Raw genomic sequence first — 23,771 nt, forward strand, 5'->3', positions numbered from 1 at the left:
ATTCTGCTAGTGTCCTGGTCAATATTAAATGTCCAAGCCAGATCATTTATTTTAGTTTAAGGCTTCACCAGACTAAGTTCAGGATGAGGGCAAATTGAGGAGACTGGACCTGTGTCCTCTAAGGGTTAGACCAATGGGACATCATCTCATTAACATTTACAAAATTGCAAACTATCTCGGTCTGAGATGAGGAAGCATTTTTTCTTTCAAAGAGCAGCCAATCTTTAGAAGTCTCTACCTCAGAGGGATATGGAAGTTCGATTACTGAGTATTTTCAAAACAGAAATTGATAGATTTTTATATGCTAATGACATCGGAGGGTAATGAATGAGCGGCATTGGGGTTGGTGGTCAGCCATGATCTAGAATGGCAAAGCAGCGTTAAAGGGCTGAATGGCCTACACTTGCTCCAATGTTTCTACGTTTGTGGAATCTTGATGCATGCAAGTTGGTACTTGTACTTGTCAACAGTAACTACACTTCATAAATACTTCAATAGCTGCAAAATATTTTGATAATGCCAGAGGTCACAAAAGGAAATATAAAAAAAATTCTCTTTTTGTCATTTGGATCAGCATCACCAACTTACAGCCACATTTCATTAACACTTCATTTAAAATTATGCATGTGGTTATTAATATGACAATGACCAGATAATCATCTTTTCTGATATTGATTCAGGGATAGATATTCTAGTATTACTTAAACTGCTGATGCTCAAGGTTCAGAGATTTCCGAAAGCATCAGCTACAACAGGTTAGTGAGCAGACATTGAATTCTGTCTATAGTCTTGTCTCCTTATTTGGAAATGGTTCAGAGGAGGTTTGCTAGATTGGTAACTGGAAGGAATGGGTTGTTTTATGAGGAAAAATTGGATAGGCCAGGTTTGTGTTCACTCGGTTTCAATGAATGGGGGGAGGAAGTGTGGTGGTTTGTTTAAATTTTATGAATTCAACGAATGACTTTGACAAGGTGAATGTTGACACTTGTGGGTGAGTCCAGAAGTAAGGGACACACTGTTGCAAAATTAGGGATTACCCTTTCAAGGTGGAGCTAAGGGAACATTTCTTCTCTCAGAGAATATCCAACTTCGGAACTCTCTGGAGGAGATAAAGTCATTGAATATTTCTTAAACTGGAGGTGGATTCTTGTTAGATTAGGATCTCAAAGGGTGTCATGGGTAAGTGCAGAGTGTGGAATTTTGAGAACAAGCAGATCAGTCATTTTCTTATTAAATATCTGAGCAGGTTTGACAGGTTATAAATGGTCTTCTTCAAAACAGTGATTTAGCGTTTTTTACATTCACCTGAAGGGGTAACTGGGGATTCAGTTGAACATCTTATTTGAAAGATAACAGACAGCATTTTCTATACCGTGTTATCAATCTTGGTTTTTGTGTACTCAAATGTTGGAATGGGACATAAACCCAGGACCTTAGGATTCATAGTCAAGAATTCATCAGTTCGTGCAACATTGAAGTTTCATCTACTCTTTAGTACTTTCATCTCAAGCAATAACGGCTTTCCTTTCAGAGCCTGCGGAAAGGGCAAGTAACCAATATCATCTGCGGAGTTGCTGAAACCTGATTTATTGTGCATACCGATAATGTTAATATCGGCAAAATTTGTTTTCACGTTAGGAAATGACCGCTTATTGATAGTAATTTGAGCCTTTGATAAGTCACCTGCCAATTGTTAAAAGCTTTCATCAAACTGATGTATTACACAATGCGCCTTCTTGAGGTCAAGCCATTTTCCATCAAAGCCCTTCAATCAGGTGAAGATGCTATCAAGATTCCATCAACGTCTCTTATTCCATCAGGGGGCCGAACATCCTTGCTACAAAATCATCAAAGGTGCATATGGCTCCATACCCCATCCGCACTTTGGAAAGTCAGATCACTACGCTTACGAACAGAAGTAGAAACGTGAGGACCCAGCACACAAAGAAGTACAATACTGGTCTGAGGCAGCAGAAGAGCTTGGTTGGAATCAGTGGATTGGGCCATTTTCAAGAGCTCAGTGGACAACCTAGCCGAGTACACCACCAGTGTCACAGACTTTATTAGCAAGCGCGTAGACGATTGCGTGCCAAAGAAGTCAATCCGTATATTCTCCAATTGGAAGCCATGGATGAACTGGGAAATCCATTGCCTACTGGAGACCAAGCGTGTGATGTTCAAATCCAATGACCCAGACCTTTATAGAAATCCAGATACAACCTCTGCAAGGCCTTTGGAGATGCCAAGAGGCAATACCGGACCAAGTTAGACACCCAACCTAACTACACGGACACCTGTCAACTGCGGCAAGATCTACACGACACAACAGGATACAAAATGAAGCAGAACAGAATAACAGACAAAAACTCATCCCTCCTGATGCGTTCAACACTTTTTACGCTTGGTTCAAGCAGAATGCCAGTGGGATGGTGTCACCTGTCCCGACAGCCCCAGCACATCTGTTCCCTCAGTCACTGCTACAGACAGATTGGCCTTCCTGAGAGGGAACGCAAGGAAAGCGACTGGCCCAGTTGGAGTCCCCGGTCATGCACTCAGATCCTATGCAGATCAGCTGGTATTCACTGACATCTTTCACCTATAACCTGTCCTTGCTACAACCTGAAGACCCCACCTGCTTCAAAAGGACCACTATCATCCCAATACCAAAGAAAACAAATGCAGCGTGCCTCAATGACTACAACCCTGTAGGCCTGATCTCCATAATTATGAAGTGCTATGAGAGACTAGTCTTGGCCTATATCAATTCCAGCCTCCCAACCTACCTTGCAATTTGCCTACTAGCTCAACAGATCCAGGGCAGACACCATTTCCCGAGCCCATCACTCATCCCTGGAACATCTGGATTATAACCTATGTCAGGCTAATACTCATCGATTACAGCTCCGCCTTCAACACCATAATCCCGACAAAACTAATCTCCCAACTCCAAGACCGAGGTCTCTGCTTCACCCTCTGCAATCCTCAGCTTCCTCACCCATAGACTGCAATCAGTGAAATTAGATAACAGCACCTTCTCCATGATAACCCTCAACATCGGCACCCAATAAAGATGGGTTCTCAGGCCCTTACTGTACTCTCTGTATACCCATGGCCAAATTTCATCCAAATGCTATCTACAATTTTGCTGACAACACCACCATTATAGGCCAGATATCAAATAATGATGAGACAGAATACAGGAAGGAGATAGAATGTTTGGTGTTATAGTGCAAAGATAACAATCTCTCCCTCAATGTCAGTAAAATGAAAGAACTGATTATCAACTACAGGAAGAAAGGACCACTATCATCCCAATACCAAAGAAAACAAATGCAGCAAGCCTCAATGACTACAACCCTGTAGGTCTGATCTCTGGCAACATCAATGGAGCTGAAGTGGAGAGGGTCAAAAGCGTCAAGTTCCTGGGAGTGATTATAACCAACAATCTGTCCTGGACCACCCACGTAGATACGACGGTCAAGAAGGCACAGCAACACCTCTTCTTCCTCATGTGTCGAAGGAAATTCAGCTCATCCATGAGGACCCTCACCAACTTTTATAGATGCACCATAGAAAGCATGCCATCTGTGTACATCACGGTCTAGTATGGCAACTGTTCTGCCTAGGACCAGAAGAAACTACAGAAAGTTGTGAACACATCACAGACCATCATGCGAGTCAAGCTCCCATCCACTGACTCCACCTACACTTCTTTATGCCACGGAAAAGCAGCCTACATTATTGGAGACCTCTCCCACCACGGTTATAATCTCTTCCAACCTCTTCCCTCAGACTGAAGTTACAAAAGCTTAAATACATGTACCAACAGTTCAAGAACAGCTTCTTTCTCGCTGTTATCAGACTGCTGAATGGACCCCTCAAACTTCAAATCTAATGTTGATCTTGTTTTTGTGTACCTCCTGTGTAGCCATGACTCTGTACGTCTCATTCTATTAAATCACCCTGTGATCTGTATGTCGTGTATGTCATGATCTGACTCTGCTGCATGCAAAGGAAAACGTTTCACTGTACTCAGGTACACGCGACAACAATAAATCAAATCAAATCAAATCAAAGCTTCAGGAACCTACCAAGAAAACAACCTCTGCTCCTGCATAATACGTTAAGGAAGAATGTAAGAGTATAACAGGAGCTTGAGAAGATCATACAGTCCATCAAGCCAGACCCACTATTCAACATGATCATGATTGAGCTGTGTCTTCAACTTCACTTTCCTAGCTGCTCATAATACTCTCCAAATGCCCAACAGACAAAAATCCATTCTATCTCTGCTTTGACTATTTTCTCCAGAGTAGAAAATCTTGAATAAACATTTTGAATAAACATTTTGAACTCAGTCTAGTACCTGGTTGTTGCCAATATCGCTATGAATGGAGGCTCAGCTATACCTAAGACATTTCCTGCATTAGAGGGCATTAACTGTCCAAAGAAGCAAGGATGTTCAGGCAAAAGAAAAACCAAGGTTAAAAAAGTCTTAAGTTGACGGTCAGCCTTTTTAACCACAGCATATATAAAAGCAGGAAATCATTTAGATTAACAGTATATGTGCCAAATGAGGACCAAAATCTGGAGCCTGTGTAATTTAATGCAGCTCTATTTCATAGTCCAATGTAGGTGTGGGTTACAGTGGTGAGATGGAACTCTATTGAGCTGGCACACTCAAAATAGCTGGACTGCACATTTTTGACCTAGATTTTGCATTAAGTCATGCTGGATTTAGTCAGAGATGATAGACAAGACTATGACACATAAAATGCAGTTTTTGTGATAAAAACAATTTGCAGCTACATTAATAAAACTGCACCAGGTTAGTCCTCTTAAATATTTCAAGTGTTTTAAGAAAAAAGTAATAAATTATTTATTAAAAAACGTTGGCCTATGGCATAGGAATATTTTGCTTTCATGATGCAAATACTTTGAGGAAAAATCAATGTAAATTTGAGTGCAACTTATACCTGACTGCCATGTGACAACCAAATGGAAGTGCTTTGACCACACTTGACAAAGTAAACCTCCATAATCTGATTCAGTGCTGACCAAATTTTGACTTTATAGGTGAATGATTTTCATTGAGTTAAATGAGTGAGCACTGAATTGGTGCATTATTTCCTGTAAGTGCAATCACTGTGAAATAAGTACACATTTCCTTTAATATGAGAAATAACATAGGCATAATCATTCCTTATCTGATCCATTTGCAAAGATCATGATGGCCATTTAGAAAATCAAGACTTTTTTTGACTCAAATAACCCTTAGCACTGCCCAGTTGCAGGTTTAGTATAGTAGAATCAGCAAAATATTGCATTTGTTTATTTTTTGGTAACCAAAGGGAAAGCGCAATTCTATATATCAAAAAAAATCTCCAGTATTATCTTTGCTGTGGCTTATCTGTTATTATTAATAAACCTATTCCATAACTTATAGCCAATACCATGGAATCAGAGTGTTTACCATTTTGCAAAGTGGAAGAGGTCTTAAGATGGCTTGTGATGTTTTGCATGAACTAAAAACAGTGCATCTTTCAACCCCTGAACTTCTAATTTGACCTTTACACGACATACAAAATTGGATCAACAGAGCAACAAAGCTCAGAAGTCAGGGTGACCTTTGGATCTGAGCACAAGGAAATAATCTGATTCAAAATCCTAAAAACATACTGGCCTGACGTTTGTGATAAAAATAATGATGAGGCTATCAGATTTATTTTGGCTTAAGTTGGACAGCAACTTCTAGGAATTTCACAAATAGAAGAAAATTGTTCTCCAAATTTGCCAGTTCCTCACAGCGATTATCGAGTACCTCGCTAGGAAATTCAGCTTCCAAACAATAAATGTACCAAGTTGCTGCTTTTACTTGACGGATACTGACTAAACTTGTCAGTTAATGCTGGCCCTTGTCCATTCTGATGCAAATGAATTTTTCATAGTCTGAGAAGTTTAATTACTCCTAAATGACCACGCTTTAAGCATTAACTTTTCTTAGGGGGGGAAACTTATTCATTCAAACTATACTCGACTTGGTATTAAACACTGTAGTAAAATTAATTAACAACAAAAGAAAAGTTGGTCCCTAGGTTCTCATAAACCATGCAAAAGATCTTTCTTTGCCTTGACTGTCATTAGTTCCATGATGACAAGATCTTTACTCTCACACTGTAACTTCCTCTCCAGTCCTGAGCAGACGTGCTGCTTCCTGCTATGGGGCCTTCAGGTGTTTCATTCTTTGCCACAGAGGATAGTGTCAATCTCTGTCTCTCTTTTTCTTTATGTGTTTTTTTTTTCTATCCCTGGCTTAATACTTCCTTATTTTGTTAAGTTTTCTTTCTTAAATATTGAAGAAGCATTCAACTATACATTCTAACTTACTTTGTTTTCATATATTTCTCAGTAGTAATTAAGAATCCTTCAATCTGATTGACAAAAGAGGCTCACAATTGGATGCCCTGATGGCAAAGATCTCAGACTCCTTGATGAGGACACTAACCAGTACAACAACAAGCTCAAAGATCTATAGAAAGTTGAAAAGAAAATGACACTGTTCAGTCAGCATTCACACCATAACCTAGGTCATAATGTTAAATAATGCTTAGAGAATACCACATTTTCTGACCATTATTTAAGTGATGGCCTCTTAATGATGCTTGAAAAGAGATGGAGTTTCAGCCATATGCACTCCAAATTAATGACTAACAGAAATGGAGAATAATGTATCCAAGTTTGATGATGAGAGAAGGACGCAAAGGGGTCGCAAGGAAATATAGATAGGTTTGGGGAATGGGATACAAAGTGAGAATACAGCAGAATCTGAGGAACTGTGAAATAATTCACCTTGATTATAAGAGCAAGGAGATCATATTGGAGGTGTACACAACTTTGCTTAAGTCGCAGCTGAAGTACTGCGAGCAATTCTGACCACCATGTTATAGGAAGGATCTGTTTGCTTTGGAGAGTGAGCAGTTGAGATTTACCAGAGGATATCTGGATTGAGCATCTCTGCTTTGAAAAGAGGCAGGATAAGATCAGGTTGTTTTCTTTGGAGTAGAGAAGAAGTTGAGGGGTGGATCTGATTCATCCTGTTCTGACACATCACAGCCTGATGTGGCAACTGCTCTGCCCAAGACAGCGATAAATTACAGATGGTTGTGATCACAGCCCAGTCCATTCATTGACTCCATCCATACTTCCCTTAAGAAAGGAACCAACATAATGAAAGATCTCTCCCAACCCAATTATCCTGTCTTACACCATCTTCCATCGGGCAAAAGATACAAAAGTTTGAAAAAACTACCAAGGTTTAAGAACAGCTTCTTCCCCATTGTTATCATTAAAGTTGATCTTCCTCTGCACCCTCTCTGCAACTGCAGCACTATATTTTGCATTTGGTTCTATTACCCTGATGTATTTATCCAATTGTGATTTGTCTAGATAGCATGCAAATCAAGACCTTTCATTTATCTCAGTACGTGTGACAATAATAAATTAAATCAAATCATACTCAGTGGAGCAAGCTTGAGAGGGTGTGTGGGCTAATCCAGTTTCTTTTTTTAGTTCATATGTCTTGTCTATCTGTTTGCATGTGGGTTGGTTTAGTTCAGTTGGCTGGACAACTAGTTAGTGATGTTAATAGCATGGGGTCAGTTCCAACACCAGCTGAGGTTACCATGAACAATTCCACTTCTAAATCTCTCTCCTCACTGAAGGTGTTGTGACCATTAGGTTAAATTCCACAAGTTGTCTCTCTCCAATGAGAGAGCAACCTTATGTTCGGGTAAGACTATAGCAACTTTATTCTTACATAGCATCCTATGTCCATGATTGGAAACAATTGGCTGGTTGAAAGAATAATCTTTGTGTTATCAAATGGCTAAGCCTTGGTTCAGTTACAAAGCTTTCATGCATAGAGGGCAATTTGTTTATTCAGTGACTATTTATTTTGAAAAATGACTAAAAGTAATGATCTGTCCCTTGTGGTTACCACTGCGGGTGGTATTAGTGTGGATTTGCTTTAATGCAATCATTGCTCATATGTTAAACTTAAATGGTGTATGTGAGCAATCCTTCATGAGACAGAGAAAAAAAAACATTTGAGTTGTCTTTCATGAGCATCCAAATCAAATGTGTTTTGCAGTTGTACCTGAGGAGGCCTGAGAGCTGTTGGTCATTCAAGTGATGGAACGTTGTGGGGAAATAAAACCCAAGGGAAAGAGCAAGGAAGAAAATAGTTTTGAAATGTAAGTGGGCCAACTTTCTCAGGGACTTTCCTACACTGCCACCTTAACATAAACAGAAAACCGTTTTCTTAATTAATAACAACAGAGCAGGAGAAACTGAGAGAAGTCATGATTTGAGTGCCATATAAACTAACTCGATGGGAGTGCTAAAGTTAATCAGCCTAATTTAAAGACTTTTTTTTCTGCATTATGCATCCATTCACGAAGCAACCTCAAGTGCCTTCATGACAGAAAATCAATTATTCCTGGCAGAGTCAACAAAATTTGTACCATGACAGTCATATGAGCCTTGAGCTTAGACTGGTAAAAATGGTAGACAGAAATCAAGAGGACACTGAGTAATTTAGCTGTTCTGAGCAGCATAATGTATGTTAGCTTCAGACTCAAATTGCGGAGTCCTTTTTGTCGTGGATAGCAACTCTCAAAATTGTATTATTTTTATGAGCTGCTTGTGATGAATTGGAGACCTATAGTTTAAGATGGGTCTGAAATTTCAAGTAATTTGCTGAACACAAGAAATAGGAAAATTATTCTGTATTTTGAAAAGAGAAGAAATTTAGGTAGCTGGTGCCAACAGTCTCTTCTTAATGTTAGAAACTTTAATTAACTTTTAAGAAAGATGAGCACTTTTCTCTTTTACTCATTTCATTGCCGTACAGCTTACTTTTGGCAGACATGTATAAGTCTGCAGTATCATCCTGTTAGCAGATATAAACTCGCAGTGCAAGTTTTATTTTAACTATGAGTCAGATCAGAGTGCGGTTTATCTGTGGCAGATCTATATGTCAACAGTTCTGAATAAATATATTAGTGTCTGACTATGACCATTATTTTCACTTGAGAGTGAGCTGTGCAGACAACCATTCCACAATCTACGGCTCATCAAGTTCACGACTGAGAATAACATAACATTGTGTGATTATTATTGTAACAACAGAACACCATGATCATCATGACCATCATCATGTCAAATAAAAGTTCATTGCATAGAATGGATGTAATCACATATCAGATTTATTTTTACACATAGACATAATTTAAATAACTCGCAACATCTGAAAAATAAGAGTTCAGGGACTATCCCCAAGCAAAATCAGCAGCAATGATGCAATAACAAAACCATTTCATTCATATCCAACTGACGTGGGCCAAAGCAGATACCATCTTATTTCATTTATAAAAAAAAAATCAAATGACATCAGTACCAATCTCTCTTTAATGTAAAAGAACATTACTTGCTTCTCCAACACATTCTTCATAGGTATTACAACATTCTCCTCGTGAGCTTCTTTTTCAAGTTAAACCCCACCAACTTCATGTTCGATCAAGATGGTCAGGTAACACTTCAAACAGAGTAAAGTCTACATTTCAACAATAAGTTAAAATCCTATTGACACAGTCTTGCTCCTGATACCATCTCTCTGAACATTCTCACTCTGACTTTCAGAAATCAAGCTCCATTGTACCATCTCAGAAGACGCACTGTTGTTGCATGTCAGAAGACTCTCTGTTGTACCAGCTCAGATGATGTGACTGCTCATGTCTGACCCTTGTTGTTCTGGGTCGCTTCATTAGCTCATCATAGAAATTTGGCCTTAGACGTCATCTCTTACACAGCTACTTCCAGATTCGGTCTTTTCTAATCCTTATCATGTTGCACTCTCTCATGGGGCTGATTTCAGAATATTATAATTATTACTGCCTCTCTAAAGGCTGAAGCTCTGCCTGTGAGTGAGAGGAAGTTATTCATTTTGATGGCAAGAATGGATACAACAATGTGTTTTTAACAGCGTGACACTACTAATTGTTAATGTTCAGAGATACTTGAGTGTGCTAATATAGGAAAAATAAATAGATAGCATGCAGGTACAGCAAGTAATGAGGAATGCAAACAACACATAACCTTCATTGCAAGGGACTTGGACTACAAGAGTGAGTAAGTCTTGCTATAGTTGTACACAGCTTTGGTGATATTGGAATACTGTGTGCAATTTTAGTATCCATATCTAAGGGAGGATGTCATTCTCTTGAAGGCAATATTTACTTTGATTGATTCCTGGGATGAAGGAGGTTATCCTGTGAAGGAAGGTTGAATAAATTAAGTCAATGTCTTCTGGGAATGAGAGGTGATTTCATTGAACCAGACAAGATGCTAAAGAGTCTGGAGTTAGTAGAAACTGAGAGATGGTTTCTGCTCGAGAGTGTGGTGCTGGAAAAGCACAGCAGGTCAGGCAGCATCCGAGGAGCAGGAAAATCGACATTTCGGACAGGAGTCCTTCATTAGGCCTGAAACGTTGATCCCCCTGCTCGTCGGATGCTGCCAGACCTGCTGTGGTTTTCCAGCAACACACTCTCGACTCTGATCTCCAGCAATTGCGTCCTCACCTTCTCCTAGATGGTTTCTGCTGGCTGGGGAATCTAGAACATAGCAACAGAGTATTAGAATAAGGGAACTTTAGGACTAAAATGAGGAACTATTGCTTTCAATGAGAGGATACCACTGGAGTGCATACCAAAGAGAGTTTTGGATGCTTCATCGTTGGGTTTATATAAAGCTGTAAAGAAATTGAGCTTTCGTCTCTTAGTGAATCATGTATTTGGGGAGCGAAAGGTCAATTGAAATTGAGGTAGTAGATCGACCCTGATTATATCAAATTACAGTGGGTCTGAGTAAGTGTTCTTATCTCCCATTCCATGTGTTCTTATCTGTTTTGCTCTTGTGTTCAATCAATGTAGACTTTCCTTGATATGGCCACAATGTTCCATCTGAGAAAGACTCCTGTTTTTACGTGCCGATGATGATCTCCTCACCCAACAATGATGGTTTTGCTGAATTTCAATAGTCAATTGACGTTGTTTTTCTAAACCGTTAATGATTCACCAGAAGCTTTATTCAGGTCTGTCCTTTTAATTAATCTAAGAATGCTTCCGTTCATTGATGTAAACCTCTCAAGTAGCAAGGACAAAGAAATACAACCAGAAATTATGTTGCCTTTCGAGACACCAACTTCCGTTCCAAGTAATCTGTGCATGCTAAAATTAGTATTCTACTTGCTCATTAGTGAAATGAAGCGTTCTACTCAACACTCAAGTTACACGGGGGTGAGGTTTGAGATAGGAGTAGGGAGCAAATTTGCTCCTAAAAGTCCCAAAACTCAAAACTCCCATAATGGGAGCGAACAATCAGAGAAAAGATTCCCCCACAAGTTGAATGGATAGAATTAGTGCAGAGCCATTCCTCAAATCATTGTTGTATTAATTCTTAGGTTTGCTGCTAACAGTGAAGGATGGGGTAAGATAGGGGGGGGTTAGAGAAATTGAAAGTTTTTTTTCCCCAAATTGCACTGCTGGATTCCTGCTGGTAATTAGAAGTAGGGAATAGTCGAGTTCAGTTCAAGATTTAATGAGTAATGACAAGTTCTGACTGTACTTGATTAGACCTCAAGATTAAGGATGGTCAAGTAAATCGCTTATTAAGTAAATAGCTCCCTGAGTGGTTATTTGACCAGTATCTATAACTGGTATGAATGTCATTAGATAAGGAAGTTTCATTTAATTCTAATTATTAGAACATTAAAGAAGAGAAATGTTTTCTATTGTATCCAGCAACCAAGAAGAATTTAAAAACTCTGTATTTTAACATGATATAATTTCAATAGCAATGATTTTTAAACATGCCAGAAACAAGGTATTTCTCCCCTTTTTTTAGCTTTGACAAAGGGTCAGTTAGACTTGAAACATTAGCTCTTTTCTCTCCTTGCAGGTGCTGCCAGACCTGCTGCGATTTTCCAGCATTTTCTCTTTTGATGCCAGAAACACATATTTGTAAAGTGTATAATTCAACTGAAATATGTGATATTTTCTTCTACAGTTTGTTCATTATGCAGACCAAGGCAATGGAAGAAATGTATTAATCAAAACACAATTTGGTAGACATTAATCATAACTTTCCTATTTTGTTTATTTTGCATTTCGTTTTACCAGCATCTGGAATACTTTGGCCAATAATGGCAAGAGGAAGCTTAGCTCGTCCTTCACTTCCACAAAGGAAGCATATGAAAGTCACAGAAGGACTTGGTTATTGGGAGAGGGGGGCCGGTATGTGCTAGATTAGAGGACTACATTTAAGGATATGGGCTGAGGATCAAAACATGGGTATGATTCCTGGACCAAAATAGACTTGTAGTCGATGATCTCACAACAGTAAGAATGCAATGCCCAGTGTTTCCGAGAGAAGGAGACCTATACCCAAAAGGACATGAGATCATACGGGGCAACTGTTAGAACATTTCAACGTGAGATCATGGTTCAAGCATGTGTCTCCACTGGTATTAAGTACAGTTCCATGCTGGCTGGAACTGTCATCAATTTAAATGTCTGTGAGACAGTTTTGCCAATGAGAATGGCATCTGACTGATGAGGTATTGCTGCTAAGGTACTGGATACTAAACCAAAACAAATATCCGCTGACGTACTCAATACACATTATGGAACAATTCTGTTCAGTTAAATCACATTTTTTCTCCTTGTGCATTTATTTATATGCATATGCATGACATCAAACTAATTCAGTACAGTTCAGCTTAGAATTTACTGCTAACTGGTTTGTCTTCTTTTAAAGCTTTTCTTCATTTCTCTGTGGTATAAGCACTTCAACAGTAATTACTTCGCATAAAACACAATATAATCAGAAGTCCTATGGGTTTAAATACATTAATATATTCATATGATATGTGATATATTCATCTTTTGTCTATTCCTACAGTAAAGCTTGTTATCTGTTAATTTTTATCACATTGTATCTGTTATTCTACATAATTTAAATTGAAGTAACATGGTTACAAAATGTAATCAGTGTCTTGAAGCAATTAAAAAAAATTGGTTCCTAAAATGGTTAATGAGCATAAAATTTAAGTTTATGCTTTTCTTTTAAGTTCTGATTTCACTACTACAGACAATTACCCTTCTCATAGTAATTTGAGTGAGGAACCATGTTTATGTGGTTCAGTTGCACTGGTGTTGAATGAGAGAAAACAGAGCTCCATTCAATGCGCAATCAGTCCGGACAAAGTGCTGATTCCCAGCCTTTGCTGTAGATGTAACTTTTAACAATTGAAGAGTTGACAGAGTAGAAAGCTATTTTCTGCCATCAGGAATTAGCAGCAATTGGCATTTTTAAACATTCAAAAAGAACACTTAAAATCATGATTCCTGTGAAGTAAGATAACACTGTACATTTGAGGACATTACACTGAAACTACAGTACACCTGCAGTCTTAGATATTATTTTCTTTCCAACAACCATAAACATTCATACATCAGCTTGATAACTTTTAAAAACAGGGTCAAATTGGATTATGACATCTTCCAAACCCTTTCAGGGTCAGCTTTGATTTAACTGATGGTGCATAAAATATTCAAAGAGAGTCTGACGTATTATCCTACCAATTATATATGAAGAGGAATGTCTTTACTGAGCATGTCGTGAACCTATGGATGTCTTTTCCAGTAAGACTGTGGAGGGCAAGTCACTGAAAATAAATAAGAAAGGAACAGTTTCCTAACTGCATTAAGGGATTTCGGGAGAGAGCAGGACTATGGCAATGAGATAGAGGATCAGCATGATCATATTAAATGGCAGAGCAGGTTCAGTTGGCTGAACAACCTGCTCCTGGTCCTATTTTTTATGTTTCTGTATTAATTCAAGAGTCGGAAGCTCTTGAAACTAATAGAAATGGTAAAATTCAGTGTTTGAAGGATGGTCCTGGTTTACGGCCTACCAATGAGATACCCTTGAGGTTTAGCATTTACGTAGGAATTTCTCTTGACCACCCATTATAATCTCAGTGAAACATTAGTGGAAATCCCTTGGGACATTGTTCATGCTGTTTCTTTGATGCTTGCTGTTTTTCCTTTAAACTTAAGGCAGGCAATTGGGAGAACCTTCATAGAATTCCAACTCCAACAGATATCAGTGACAGCATGAACTTAGCTCCTCTGTATATTTTAGATTAGGTTCCCTACAGTGTGGAAACAGGCCATTCAGCCCAACAAGTCCACACCGACCCTGCAAAGAGTAACCAATCCAGACCCAGTCCCCTACATTTGTCCCTGACTAATGCACCTAATAATACGGGCAATTTAGCATGGCCAATTCAGCCTAACCTGTACATCTTTGGACTGTGAGAGGAAACCAGAGCACCCAGAGGAAACCCACGCAGACATGGGGAGAATGTGCAAACTCCACACAGACAGTTACCCCAGGCTGGAATCGAACCCAGGTCCCTGGTGCTGTGAGGCAGCAGTGTTAACCACTGAGCCACCGTGTCACCCTAGAACAGTGATAGATGTGTCCCTGGGTGGTTAACAGCTGAACACGCTGACCATTTGCACCACAGAGACTGGTTTTGTTTATACTTTCATAATTACGTGATGAAGAATTTGTTTGAGGATCGTTGATTTTGATGTGAGATGTAGTGGGAAGAAAAACTAAGATGCTTGCTCAATGTCCCCAAGCAGAGATCAAACTCTTTCGATGGTCAGGTTTCCATTTGATTGGACCGGTATGCTGCCTGTGCCTTTGCAGCACGACCTACAACTGGGAGGAAGAAAGCCTGGTGCCCATTGCTGGAGTTGGCTGACAGTTCCAAACTCAAAGAGAAAATCAGAGCAATGTGTGGTCGGCAGCAGTGGAAGGTGAGTAAGCAGGTTGGAACATTGCTCCGGCATCACAGGAAGGAATGCTTATCCTAGCCATAAAAATATTTCAACATCCTTTATCAACCCCTTTCAGGCATATTGGCATGACTATGCTCTGCAATGTTAACATAGGTGGTGCTTAAATATAGCAGCAAAAAACAGCATCACTCATAAAGTTGCATGCAAACTGCTTCTGTTCATCTTCTCTCCATTGACCCAACATAACAATGAACATGAGTGGATAACTGAGCCCCACCTCAGGGTCAGATCTGACAATCTTTCTGGAATTGCAACACAAAATTCCGTTCAGACATATTTTTGTTTTAGATTTGATTTCCATTGGTTGGTTTTCTTTTAACTGATCCATGGTCTTAGTGCAACGTTAATTGGTACAATGTGGAAATGACTTACCCAAAGTGTTTGCTGCTCCATCAGGAATAGCTGAAGTGCTATAAGGTGAAAGAGAGCTGCTTCCTTTGAAACCTGAAGTGCTGACAATCGAAGTCATGGTGGCTGCTGAAGACACGTCTATGTCTGGCATCTGACTTATTGGTATTTTTTGTGACACTGTTGAACTAGGTAGGACTGTGGTTCTGGCACTGGAGCTGTCAACTGGGAAGGAGTTGTTACCATATTCTTCTGTTTGATTAAGACTTTGAGTGTCACTAGTATTTAGATGACTAGATATTTCAGTAGTTACAGATGCATGGTAGTCAGAAGCTTTTATGATTCCAAGATCCAATGTTCCTTTAGGATTCGAAGTCTCTCCACTGGGTGAAACTGTGCTGAAATTCATTTCAGGATCAGATACTGAAGCAGACTGAAAAAACTCTGTTACATTTGTTTGACTTGAGATTATGGCTTCACCATCAGTTACCGCATCCAGGATACCTTTAATAAAAGAAAACTAATTAGTTTGCCATTTATTCGAATAGCTCTTCAGACCAAGAATATAATTTCTGCTGTGACCTGACCCGATTACCAACTATTTACATGTCACCATATTGAGTCATACAGCATGGTAACAGACCCCACATGCTGAGAAATTGAGCCATTCAGATCAATGCATTTTCTAGTCCATGATGCAAGAGCTGATTTTAAGTAGACTGTGAATTTGGCAACTCGAATTGACCTTGGGTTGTTAGAAGTGTTATCAAGTGACTCCTGTACATATATGTAGACATTGGGTAAGGACCAATTGGGTTTATGATACTCTCTAATAAAACAGCTTCCAACAATAGAATGGCAATTCATTGTCCATTCATGAATGACCACCATGGGAGGAACAAGTGAATGCCAATTCTCATTTATTTCAAATGAAAACAGAAATTTCTGGCGAAACTCAGCAGGATCATTGGACCCAAAACATTAACTCTGCTTTCTTGAAATAGATGCTGCCAGACCTGCTGAGTTTTTCCAACAATTACTGTTTTTGTTTCTGTTTTCCAGCATTTGTAGTTCTTTCAATTTTTTTTTTTGCTTAACGAGAAAGATGCACTGAAGCTATGGATGACCACGTGAACTCCCAGACAGAAAGATGTACTTCACATAACCTCAGATCAGCAGAGTTGATGGAAAGGCCAATTACTGGGAAAGTTGAACAAAAGGAAGAGGGTAACAGAAAAATCACCAGAGCTGGAGATACAGGGAAAATCCAGTAACCTGGAAGATGCCAGTGGGTTTGAGAACAGGGTAGACATAGGAATCAGGCGAAGGTGAATACTGCAGATGCTGGAGACTAGATTCGAGAGTGGTGCTGGAAAAGCACAGCAGGTCAGGCAGCATCCCAGGAGCAGGAGCATCGACATCTCGGACAAAAGCCCTTCATCAAGAACTTTTGCCCAAAACGTCAGTTCTCCTACTCCTCGGATGCTGCCCGAGCTGCTGTGTTTTTCCAGCACCGTACACTCGACTCTAGACATTGGAATTATATTAATGTCTGAATATGACTGTGACTGTTCCTGGAGAAAAGAAATTTTCACAACCGTTCAGATCAGGGCGATAGTGAGAGAGAAAAAAAAGCCCATTTCAGTGGGAGTGGGTGAAGCTTGATACTGGGGCACAGAGCAAGGTCAACCCTCCTCAGACGATACTGCAAGTTCTTTTCTGAACATTTGTCAGAAAAAAATAATTATCCAAGGAAAGGTGTCCTGAATCTAAACAATATGATGCCAGCTGGATATTGAGGAACTGATTTGAGCAATTCAAATTGGGGTGATCCACAAAGGAAAAGATGCTTATTAGATATTCTGCATTACTAGTGTTCCTGCTATCCTGGGGCTGAACAGTTGAAGAGAGATGCAAGTTATCTCAGCAAATCATGAGGTAAATTATACTGAGGGTTGAAGATTGTTAACAAATTGAAAAGTACCTTAGAATCAGCTGCAGAGAAGATCTGTTGCAAATGAATCCAAAATGTTTCGATAAAATGGTTGGATGCTTTGATCGTTTTGAGGACAATCATACTGACTGAGCAATGAGTTCAGTGATTTATTCCCATGTAAAATGCATTAGAACTGAAGGAAAAGCTTGAAAGAGAATTCCAAGAAATGGAAAACATAGCAGGCGACCTCCAGAATTCGAAACAACAGATTGAGAAGATTACAACATGATGAAGGGAAGCCACATGGATGGGGTCGGGAATTTACCTGAATTCCAAAGATCTTAATCAAGACAAAAAGGGGGATCTTCTCCCTATTCCAACACTGGAATAGATCACACCAGGACTGGCAGGGGGTGAATGTTTTCAGAAAGATTAATGCCAGAAGTATAAAACAGGATGTGAGATACCCACTGCTGGTGCTATTCCCCAAACCCTTTGGATGGTACAAGTTCCTATATCGACCTTTGGGCCTTAAAATAAGGCAGGATATATTCCAGTAAGAATTAGTGATGACATACACAGAATATAAAGGAACAACATATGATATCTGGGTCCAAGGTGGAGGCACAAGTTAAAGCAGGAAATGTTTGAGCCGCCACCTGTGGTTCACGAGAAATGTTAAAGTTCGTATTAAACTTAAAGAGAAGTTATATAATTGTCCAAAGACAGAAGGCAGAACTAAATATTGAACAGAATATTAAATAACAATCAGCAGAGGATTAATAAGGGGACAAATATTAGAATATCAGAAAGCTAGCTAGAAATATAAAGATAGATAGTAAGTGTGTCTACAGATATTTCAAAAAGAAAAGTTAACAAAGTGAATTTTTGTCTGATAGAAAATGAATCTGGGGAATTAATAAAGAAAAATAAAAAGAAGTGTAGTTAATTACACAGACATTTTGCATCATGCTTTATTCTTGAAGTTATAAAAAACATCCTACAATTAGTTATAAACCAAGAAATGGAAGGGAGGAAGGAATCCAAGAAAATTACAATCACCAGGGAGGTGATATTGAGCAAAATGATGGAGTTGTGGGCTTATACATCCCTGGATCCTGATGGACTTTAGCGTAGAGTTTTAAAATAATTGTCTGATAAAACTCCCTAGATTGGAGGAGATAGTAAATGCAACACCTTTATTCAAAAAGGGACAGAGACAGAAAGCAGTAAACAATTAATCAGTTAGCTTAACACCTGTCATAGGAAAGATGTTTCAAACTATTATTTATGATATTATGGCAGGGAATATTAAAATTCAAAATAATCAAATAGAGTCAACATGATTTGGTAAAAGGGAAATCATGATACCCATTTTATTGGACTTACTTGAGAAAGTATACAACAAGGATTTTGAAAAAGACAGAAAGGTAATGTACCAGGAGATATTTCTGTCATATTATGACAGAAAGAAACGTGGGCTGAAAATGTGTTGCTGGAAAAGCACAGCAGGTCAGGCAGCATCCAAGGAGCAGGAGAATCGACGTTTCGGGCATGAGCCCTTCTTCAGGAATTCCTGAAGAAGGGCTCATGCCTGAAACGTCGATTCTCCTGCTCCTTGGATGCTGCCTGACCTGCTGCGCTTTTCCAGCAACACATTTTCAGCTCTGATCTCCAGCATCTGCAATCCTCACTTTCTCACAGAAAGAAATGTGTCATTCTGCAGGTAGATGCTACTATAAAAGGACTGGGAATAGCCAGTACAAGGAGAAAAGCCACTACTTTGGACATCCAGAGCTCTAATCTTGGCTGAGGCTGGATATGGCAACATGGAAAGACAGCATTCTGCCGTCATGTATGAATAAGAGGAATTTCATACATATCTCTATGGAGGTACGTTCATTATGTAGATTTATCAACGCCCACTGCAGATCTGCAACATGAATATTGGAGTGCAGAGTAATCTTTTAATATTTTGCCCATGATGTGAATTTGGAAGGGTAATAAAGAGTAAGACTCATATTAACTGACTGTCGTAGGGCATGGAGAGGCTGACAGAATTGATATTTTCAGTAGCAGATGGAATTTTCTACAGAAAAGCATGAGGTAATGTATTTTGATAAAAGAGGTGAGACGATTAAATGTAAAAATAAAACAAAGAGCTGCCCATGCTGAAGATCGGAAACAAAGTCAGAAATTGCTGGAAGAAACTGAAGGGCTCTCTCCCAAAACATCAACTCTCTTGTTCCACGGATGCTGCCTGACCTGCTGTGCTTTTCCAGCACCAATTTAATCTTGACCTAGAAACTCAACAGGTCTAGCAGCATCTATGGAGAAAAAAACAGTCAATGTTTCGAGTCCAGTGACGCTTTTTCTTTGTTTCACGCAGACTAGTTTGGCTGAGGGGTATGGTTCCACATTAACACTTCCAAATATTGACTTGCTTTCGAAATAGGACAGAGCTGGCAGAGAAGGTATTATTGGAAATGGACAAATAGTTGATGGACTGCAAATAAAAGCATCTCATGAGACCTCAGCGCTCATGTTTGAATAAAACATAGATTTATTGATAAAGGGCAAAAGTGAACAAAACAGAAGATTGTGACAATTCTTTGTAATCATAAGGTTTTGTAGATGAAGTATTAATGATGTGACACTCTCTTAACCTGATGTGTTAGATTCTTTTACAAGAATTGGCATTTCACACTAAATAAAGCAAGTACTTGGCCTTCCTTTACTGTATTGCAGACATGTATTATTTGATTGTTTTTAAAGAAATAAACAGGATGTGCAGTTCAAAAGAAACCTCAGATTTCTTGGTTATTCACTCAAACATATTGAAAAATATTGTTTCCACATGCAATTGGCAGTATATCTAATGAAAATCTGATCCAGAGTCTAATCAAATAGATTCATTTTGTTTAATCAAATAATTTTCGATATTATTTAATTATATGGCAATAGCATCTTGCTGCTAAAAATCATGCACATGTCCCAGCTCATTTGAGCCACATCTAAAATAATATTATTGCGACAATCTTAGCTCAAACATTTCCAGAAAAAATTTGAAAAGAAATCTCAGGCTTTAGTTTGTTGAAGACATAAACAAGAGTATAGCCCAAAATGCTTTGAACAGTTTGCATTTTGTTATCGGAGGATATGGAGGTGGCAGAAGTGTTATCTTTAGCAACAGGATTTCAGACCGTAAAATGATTATCAATCTGAAAACAATTGCATTTAAGGATTTACTAGAAACTTGTGTTAACAACATGTATATTAGCTGACAATATAGCATGGGGTTTTTGGTCAGATCTTCAGGCAGTTTCAAGTTTAGCCAAAAGAAGAAATTGGCATGATAAGACATTTCTGCCTTCCAGTAAGTTCGTAGTTTTGAAAAAATGTCATTTCCAGATGAGATACGCCTTTTCGCTAACCGTGTGTGTGTGTCTCAAAAGGAGATGCATCCACTATCCAGGGCTCATTACTGCTTAATATTAACAGATTTAAAAACTGCCTTCACTGGTAGCTGGGTCTCAGAATTACTGCTTTCACAGCTATAAAAAAGAACAATTTGCTTTTGGAATCTGTCTTCCCAAAAATGAACACAATTCCTGATCTACAGATCTATAGCACAAAATAACATCAATGAGGGGCATAATGCCCACTACTGAATAATCAAGGCTGCTACTAAAATACAATTAAAATTATGCATGTTGATTGCATACTGAATTTACCATGATTTCTGGTATTAAAAAAATCACAAAGGTGTTACAAATCTTGGTTTACAGTATAGTTTTCTCTGGAACTACAAATTTCACTGAATAACACATGTCCTCCAGTTACGAAGCCATTTATCACCTTTAATCCATTATGGGCATTAAAAGCAGAAAAAAACTAGTAACATTTGAATATCATTCAAGGGCTTAAGTGGTTCAATGAACTCAAGATGAGTGTTTTGGACCTTCCCTCTTAGTTTGTCATTTTTAAGCCAAACATTTGAGCAAAGTAATGATTAGATTATTTACAGTGTTGAAACAGGCCTTTCGGTCCAACAAGTCCACACCGACCCTCCGAAGAGCAACCCATTCCCCTACATTTACCCCTTCACCTAACACTGCGGGCAATTTAGCATGGCCACTTCACCTAACCTGCACATCTTTGGACTGTGGGAGGAAACCAGACTATACTTTAATTTACTATAATGGACGCAAGAATGGATACTAGAATGGATCCAACTAACCAAATTAGAACTATTTGGTTAGTCCTGGAATAGTAATGGGCATGGAAGTTAGAAAGAATGCCAAAATCACACTTTAGTACAGAAGGTCATGTGCTCACAATGGTGTTGCACAAGGAGCACCAATAAGGAGCATAACACTTAGCAAATAATCAAAGAATTGCACATTACAACATCAAAACTAGCTCAGTTTAAAAAAAAAACCCACAGAGATTCCTTTACTAACAAGAAGGAAATTATAATGTAATAAATTTAAAAGAAAGAGAATTAACTTACCAATAGTGATGAGTAGTTTGGAAAAAAATGTCAGATATGCCATGATTATTTTTCCCGTTTGAATTTTTTGTAGGCAGATACTTAAGTCACGAATCAAATAAAAGTGGCCTTTGAGCACCGTTACGACTTTAAAGTAGATTAAAACATGTCAACTAACCTCTTTTATCCTTGCTTGCCTCATTTCCTTTTATTGCTAAAAACAGCCAACTAGAACACTGCAAAGGTTATCTCGATGTTAATTAGCTCTGCATTGCTGTTCACCGAAAACCACAACAGGATCTTAACTGCCTGGTACCATAATATTCACTCAGAAATATATACTCTGCACCTTTGTTCCACTGCTACTCAATGTCTCAAAATGAACTTCATTTCACAAGGGGCACTTTACATGTTTTCCTTCTCAATAAAGCCTGACTTGAGTAACATTGAACTTTACGTTGCTGAGATCAGCAGCAGCAAGATGGCGCTGAAGAAATGCAACTCTGTTACCGTGGCAGCAGTGTGGCAAAGGGACTCGAGGCTGCCAAACTGCATCGTGCTGATGTTGGTCTCAACGTTAGGGTGGAGCAGCCTAAAATCCAGGCCCATGGTTCAGCATTTCACCTGAACAACTGTAAAGTTGAAGTCTTAACTTCATTTCCTTATCTTGTACCTTTCCATTCCATGCCTTGATTTATTTTCGGTGTTTTAAGATGGTGCCGGAGAATGGCGACATTTTGCAACACTTTTCACGAATACGTGTAACAAGTATATGTGACAATTAAATCAATCAATTAATATTTTACATTCATTTTTGCTCTGTGTCAAAATTAAACACATCCAGGTACATTTTAATGCAAGTTAGCTGCTGACTAAGCTCATCCATAGTGACTCAATATTGTGTTGCCACTCGCCACGATGTTGCTGAATTAATGAAACAAGATATTTTATCTCACCCTCTGAGTTAAAATTTAGGTCATGGTTTTACGATGTACTGGTCGGATGCACATGAACAACTTTCTCTCGTGAATATATCTGTGTCAGTCTCTGGAACCGCCAGTAGGGTGGTTGTGAGTGTTTACTGCTCATTTGAAACTAGCAATGACATTTTGCAGCCAGCTGAACATGAATTCAGCATGAAGAACCAAGCAGCGCAATTCAAAGAGATCATCAACTGCTTTCAAGTTACTTCCTGACTGATTTCTATTAGCTGTTGCTTTGTTAGCAGTAGTGTTTTGATGTTTATACTGTTATTTAAACTTAGTGAAATCCTCGGGGAGTTGTGTTTTTTTAAATTTATTCAGTGGTGGGATGTGGGCAACACTGGCTGACCAACATTTATTGCCAATTGCTGGTTACCCTTCAGAAGGGAGTAGTGAGCTGCCTTCTTGAACTGCTGAAGCCCATCTACTGGAGGTAGAGATTCACAATACAGTTAGAGAGGGAAGTCCAGGATTTTGACCCAGCAACACAGAAGGAACGGCAATATATTTCCAAGCCAGGACGGTGAATAAAATGGAGAGGTAATTGCAGCTGGTAGTATATACCTATGTATCTGTTGCCCTTGTCCTTGTGGATGGAATTAGTTGTGGGTTTGGAAAGTCCTTCTGAGGATCTTTAGTAATTAGAGTCATAGAGTCATAGAGATGTACAGCACAGAAACTGACCCTTCTGTCCAACCCGTCCATGCTGACCAGATATCCCAACTCAATCTAGTCCCATCTGCCAGCGCCCAGCCCATATCACTCCGAACCCTTCCTATTCATATACCCTTCCAAATGCCTCTGAAATGTTGCAATTGTACCAGCCTCTACCACATCCTCATTCTATACACGTACCACCTTCTGTGTAAAAATGTTGCCCCTTAGGTCTCTTTTATATCTTTCCCCACTCACCCTAAATCTATGCCCTCTAGTTCTGGACTCCCCCAACCCAGGGAAAAGACTTTGTCTATTTATCCTATCCATCATTTTGTAAACCTCTATAAGGTCACCCCTCAGCCTCC

General features: G+C 39.0%; 1 protein-coding gene across 1 annotated transcript in view; it reads right to left on the reverse strand.

Moving 5' to 3' along the window:
• The window catches only part of LOC122554243, a 102,419-nt gene extending 79,917 nt beyond the window's left edge, over window positions 1–22,502 (reverse strand). Inside the window, exons 1-2 of the mRNA XM_043698964.1 lie at window positions 21,788–22,502; window positions 15,363–15,842 (exon numbers count right to left, since the gene is read on the reverse strand). Of these exons, the coding sequence (XP_043554899.1) occupies window positions 15,363–15,842; window positions 21,788–21,830 (523 nt within the window). The 5' untranslated portion in view covers window positions 21,831–22,502. The remainder of the gene's footprint in view (window positions 1–15,362; window positions 15,843–21,787) is intronic.
• Between the last annotated feature and the right edge of the window lie 1,269 nt (window positions 22,503–23,771).

The sequence above is a fragment of the Chiloscyllium plagiosum genome, chromosome 1, assembly GCF_004010195.1.
Source record: "Chiloscyllium plagiosum isolate BGI_BamShark_2017 chromosome 1, ASM401019v2, whole genome shotgun sequence".
In the NCBI taxonomy this organism is placed as follows: Eukaryota; Metazoa; Chordata; class Chondrichthyes; order Orectolobiformes; family Hemiscylliidae; genus Chiloscyllium; species Chiloscyllium plagiosum.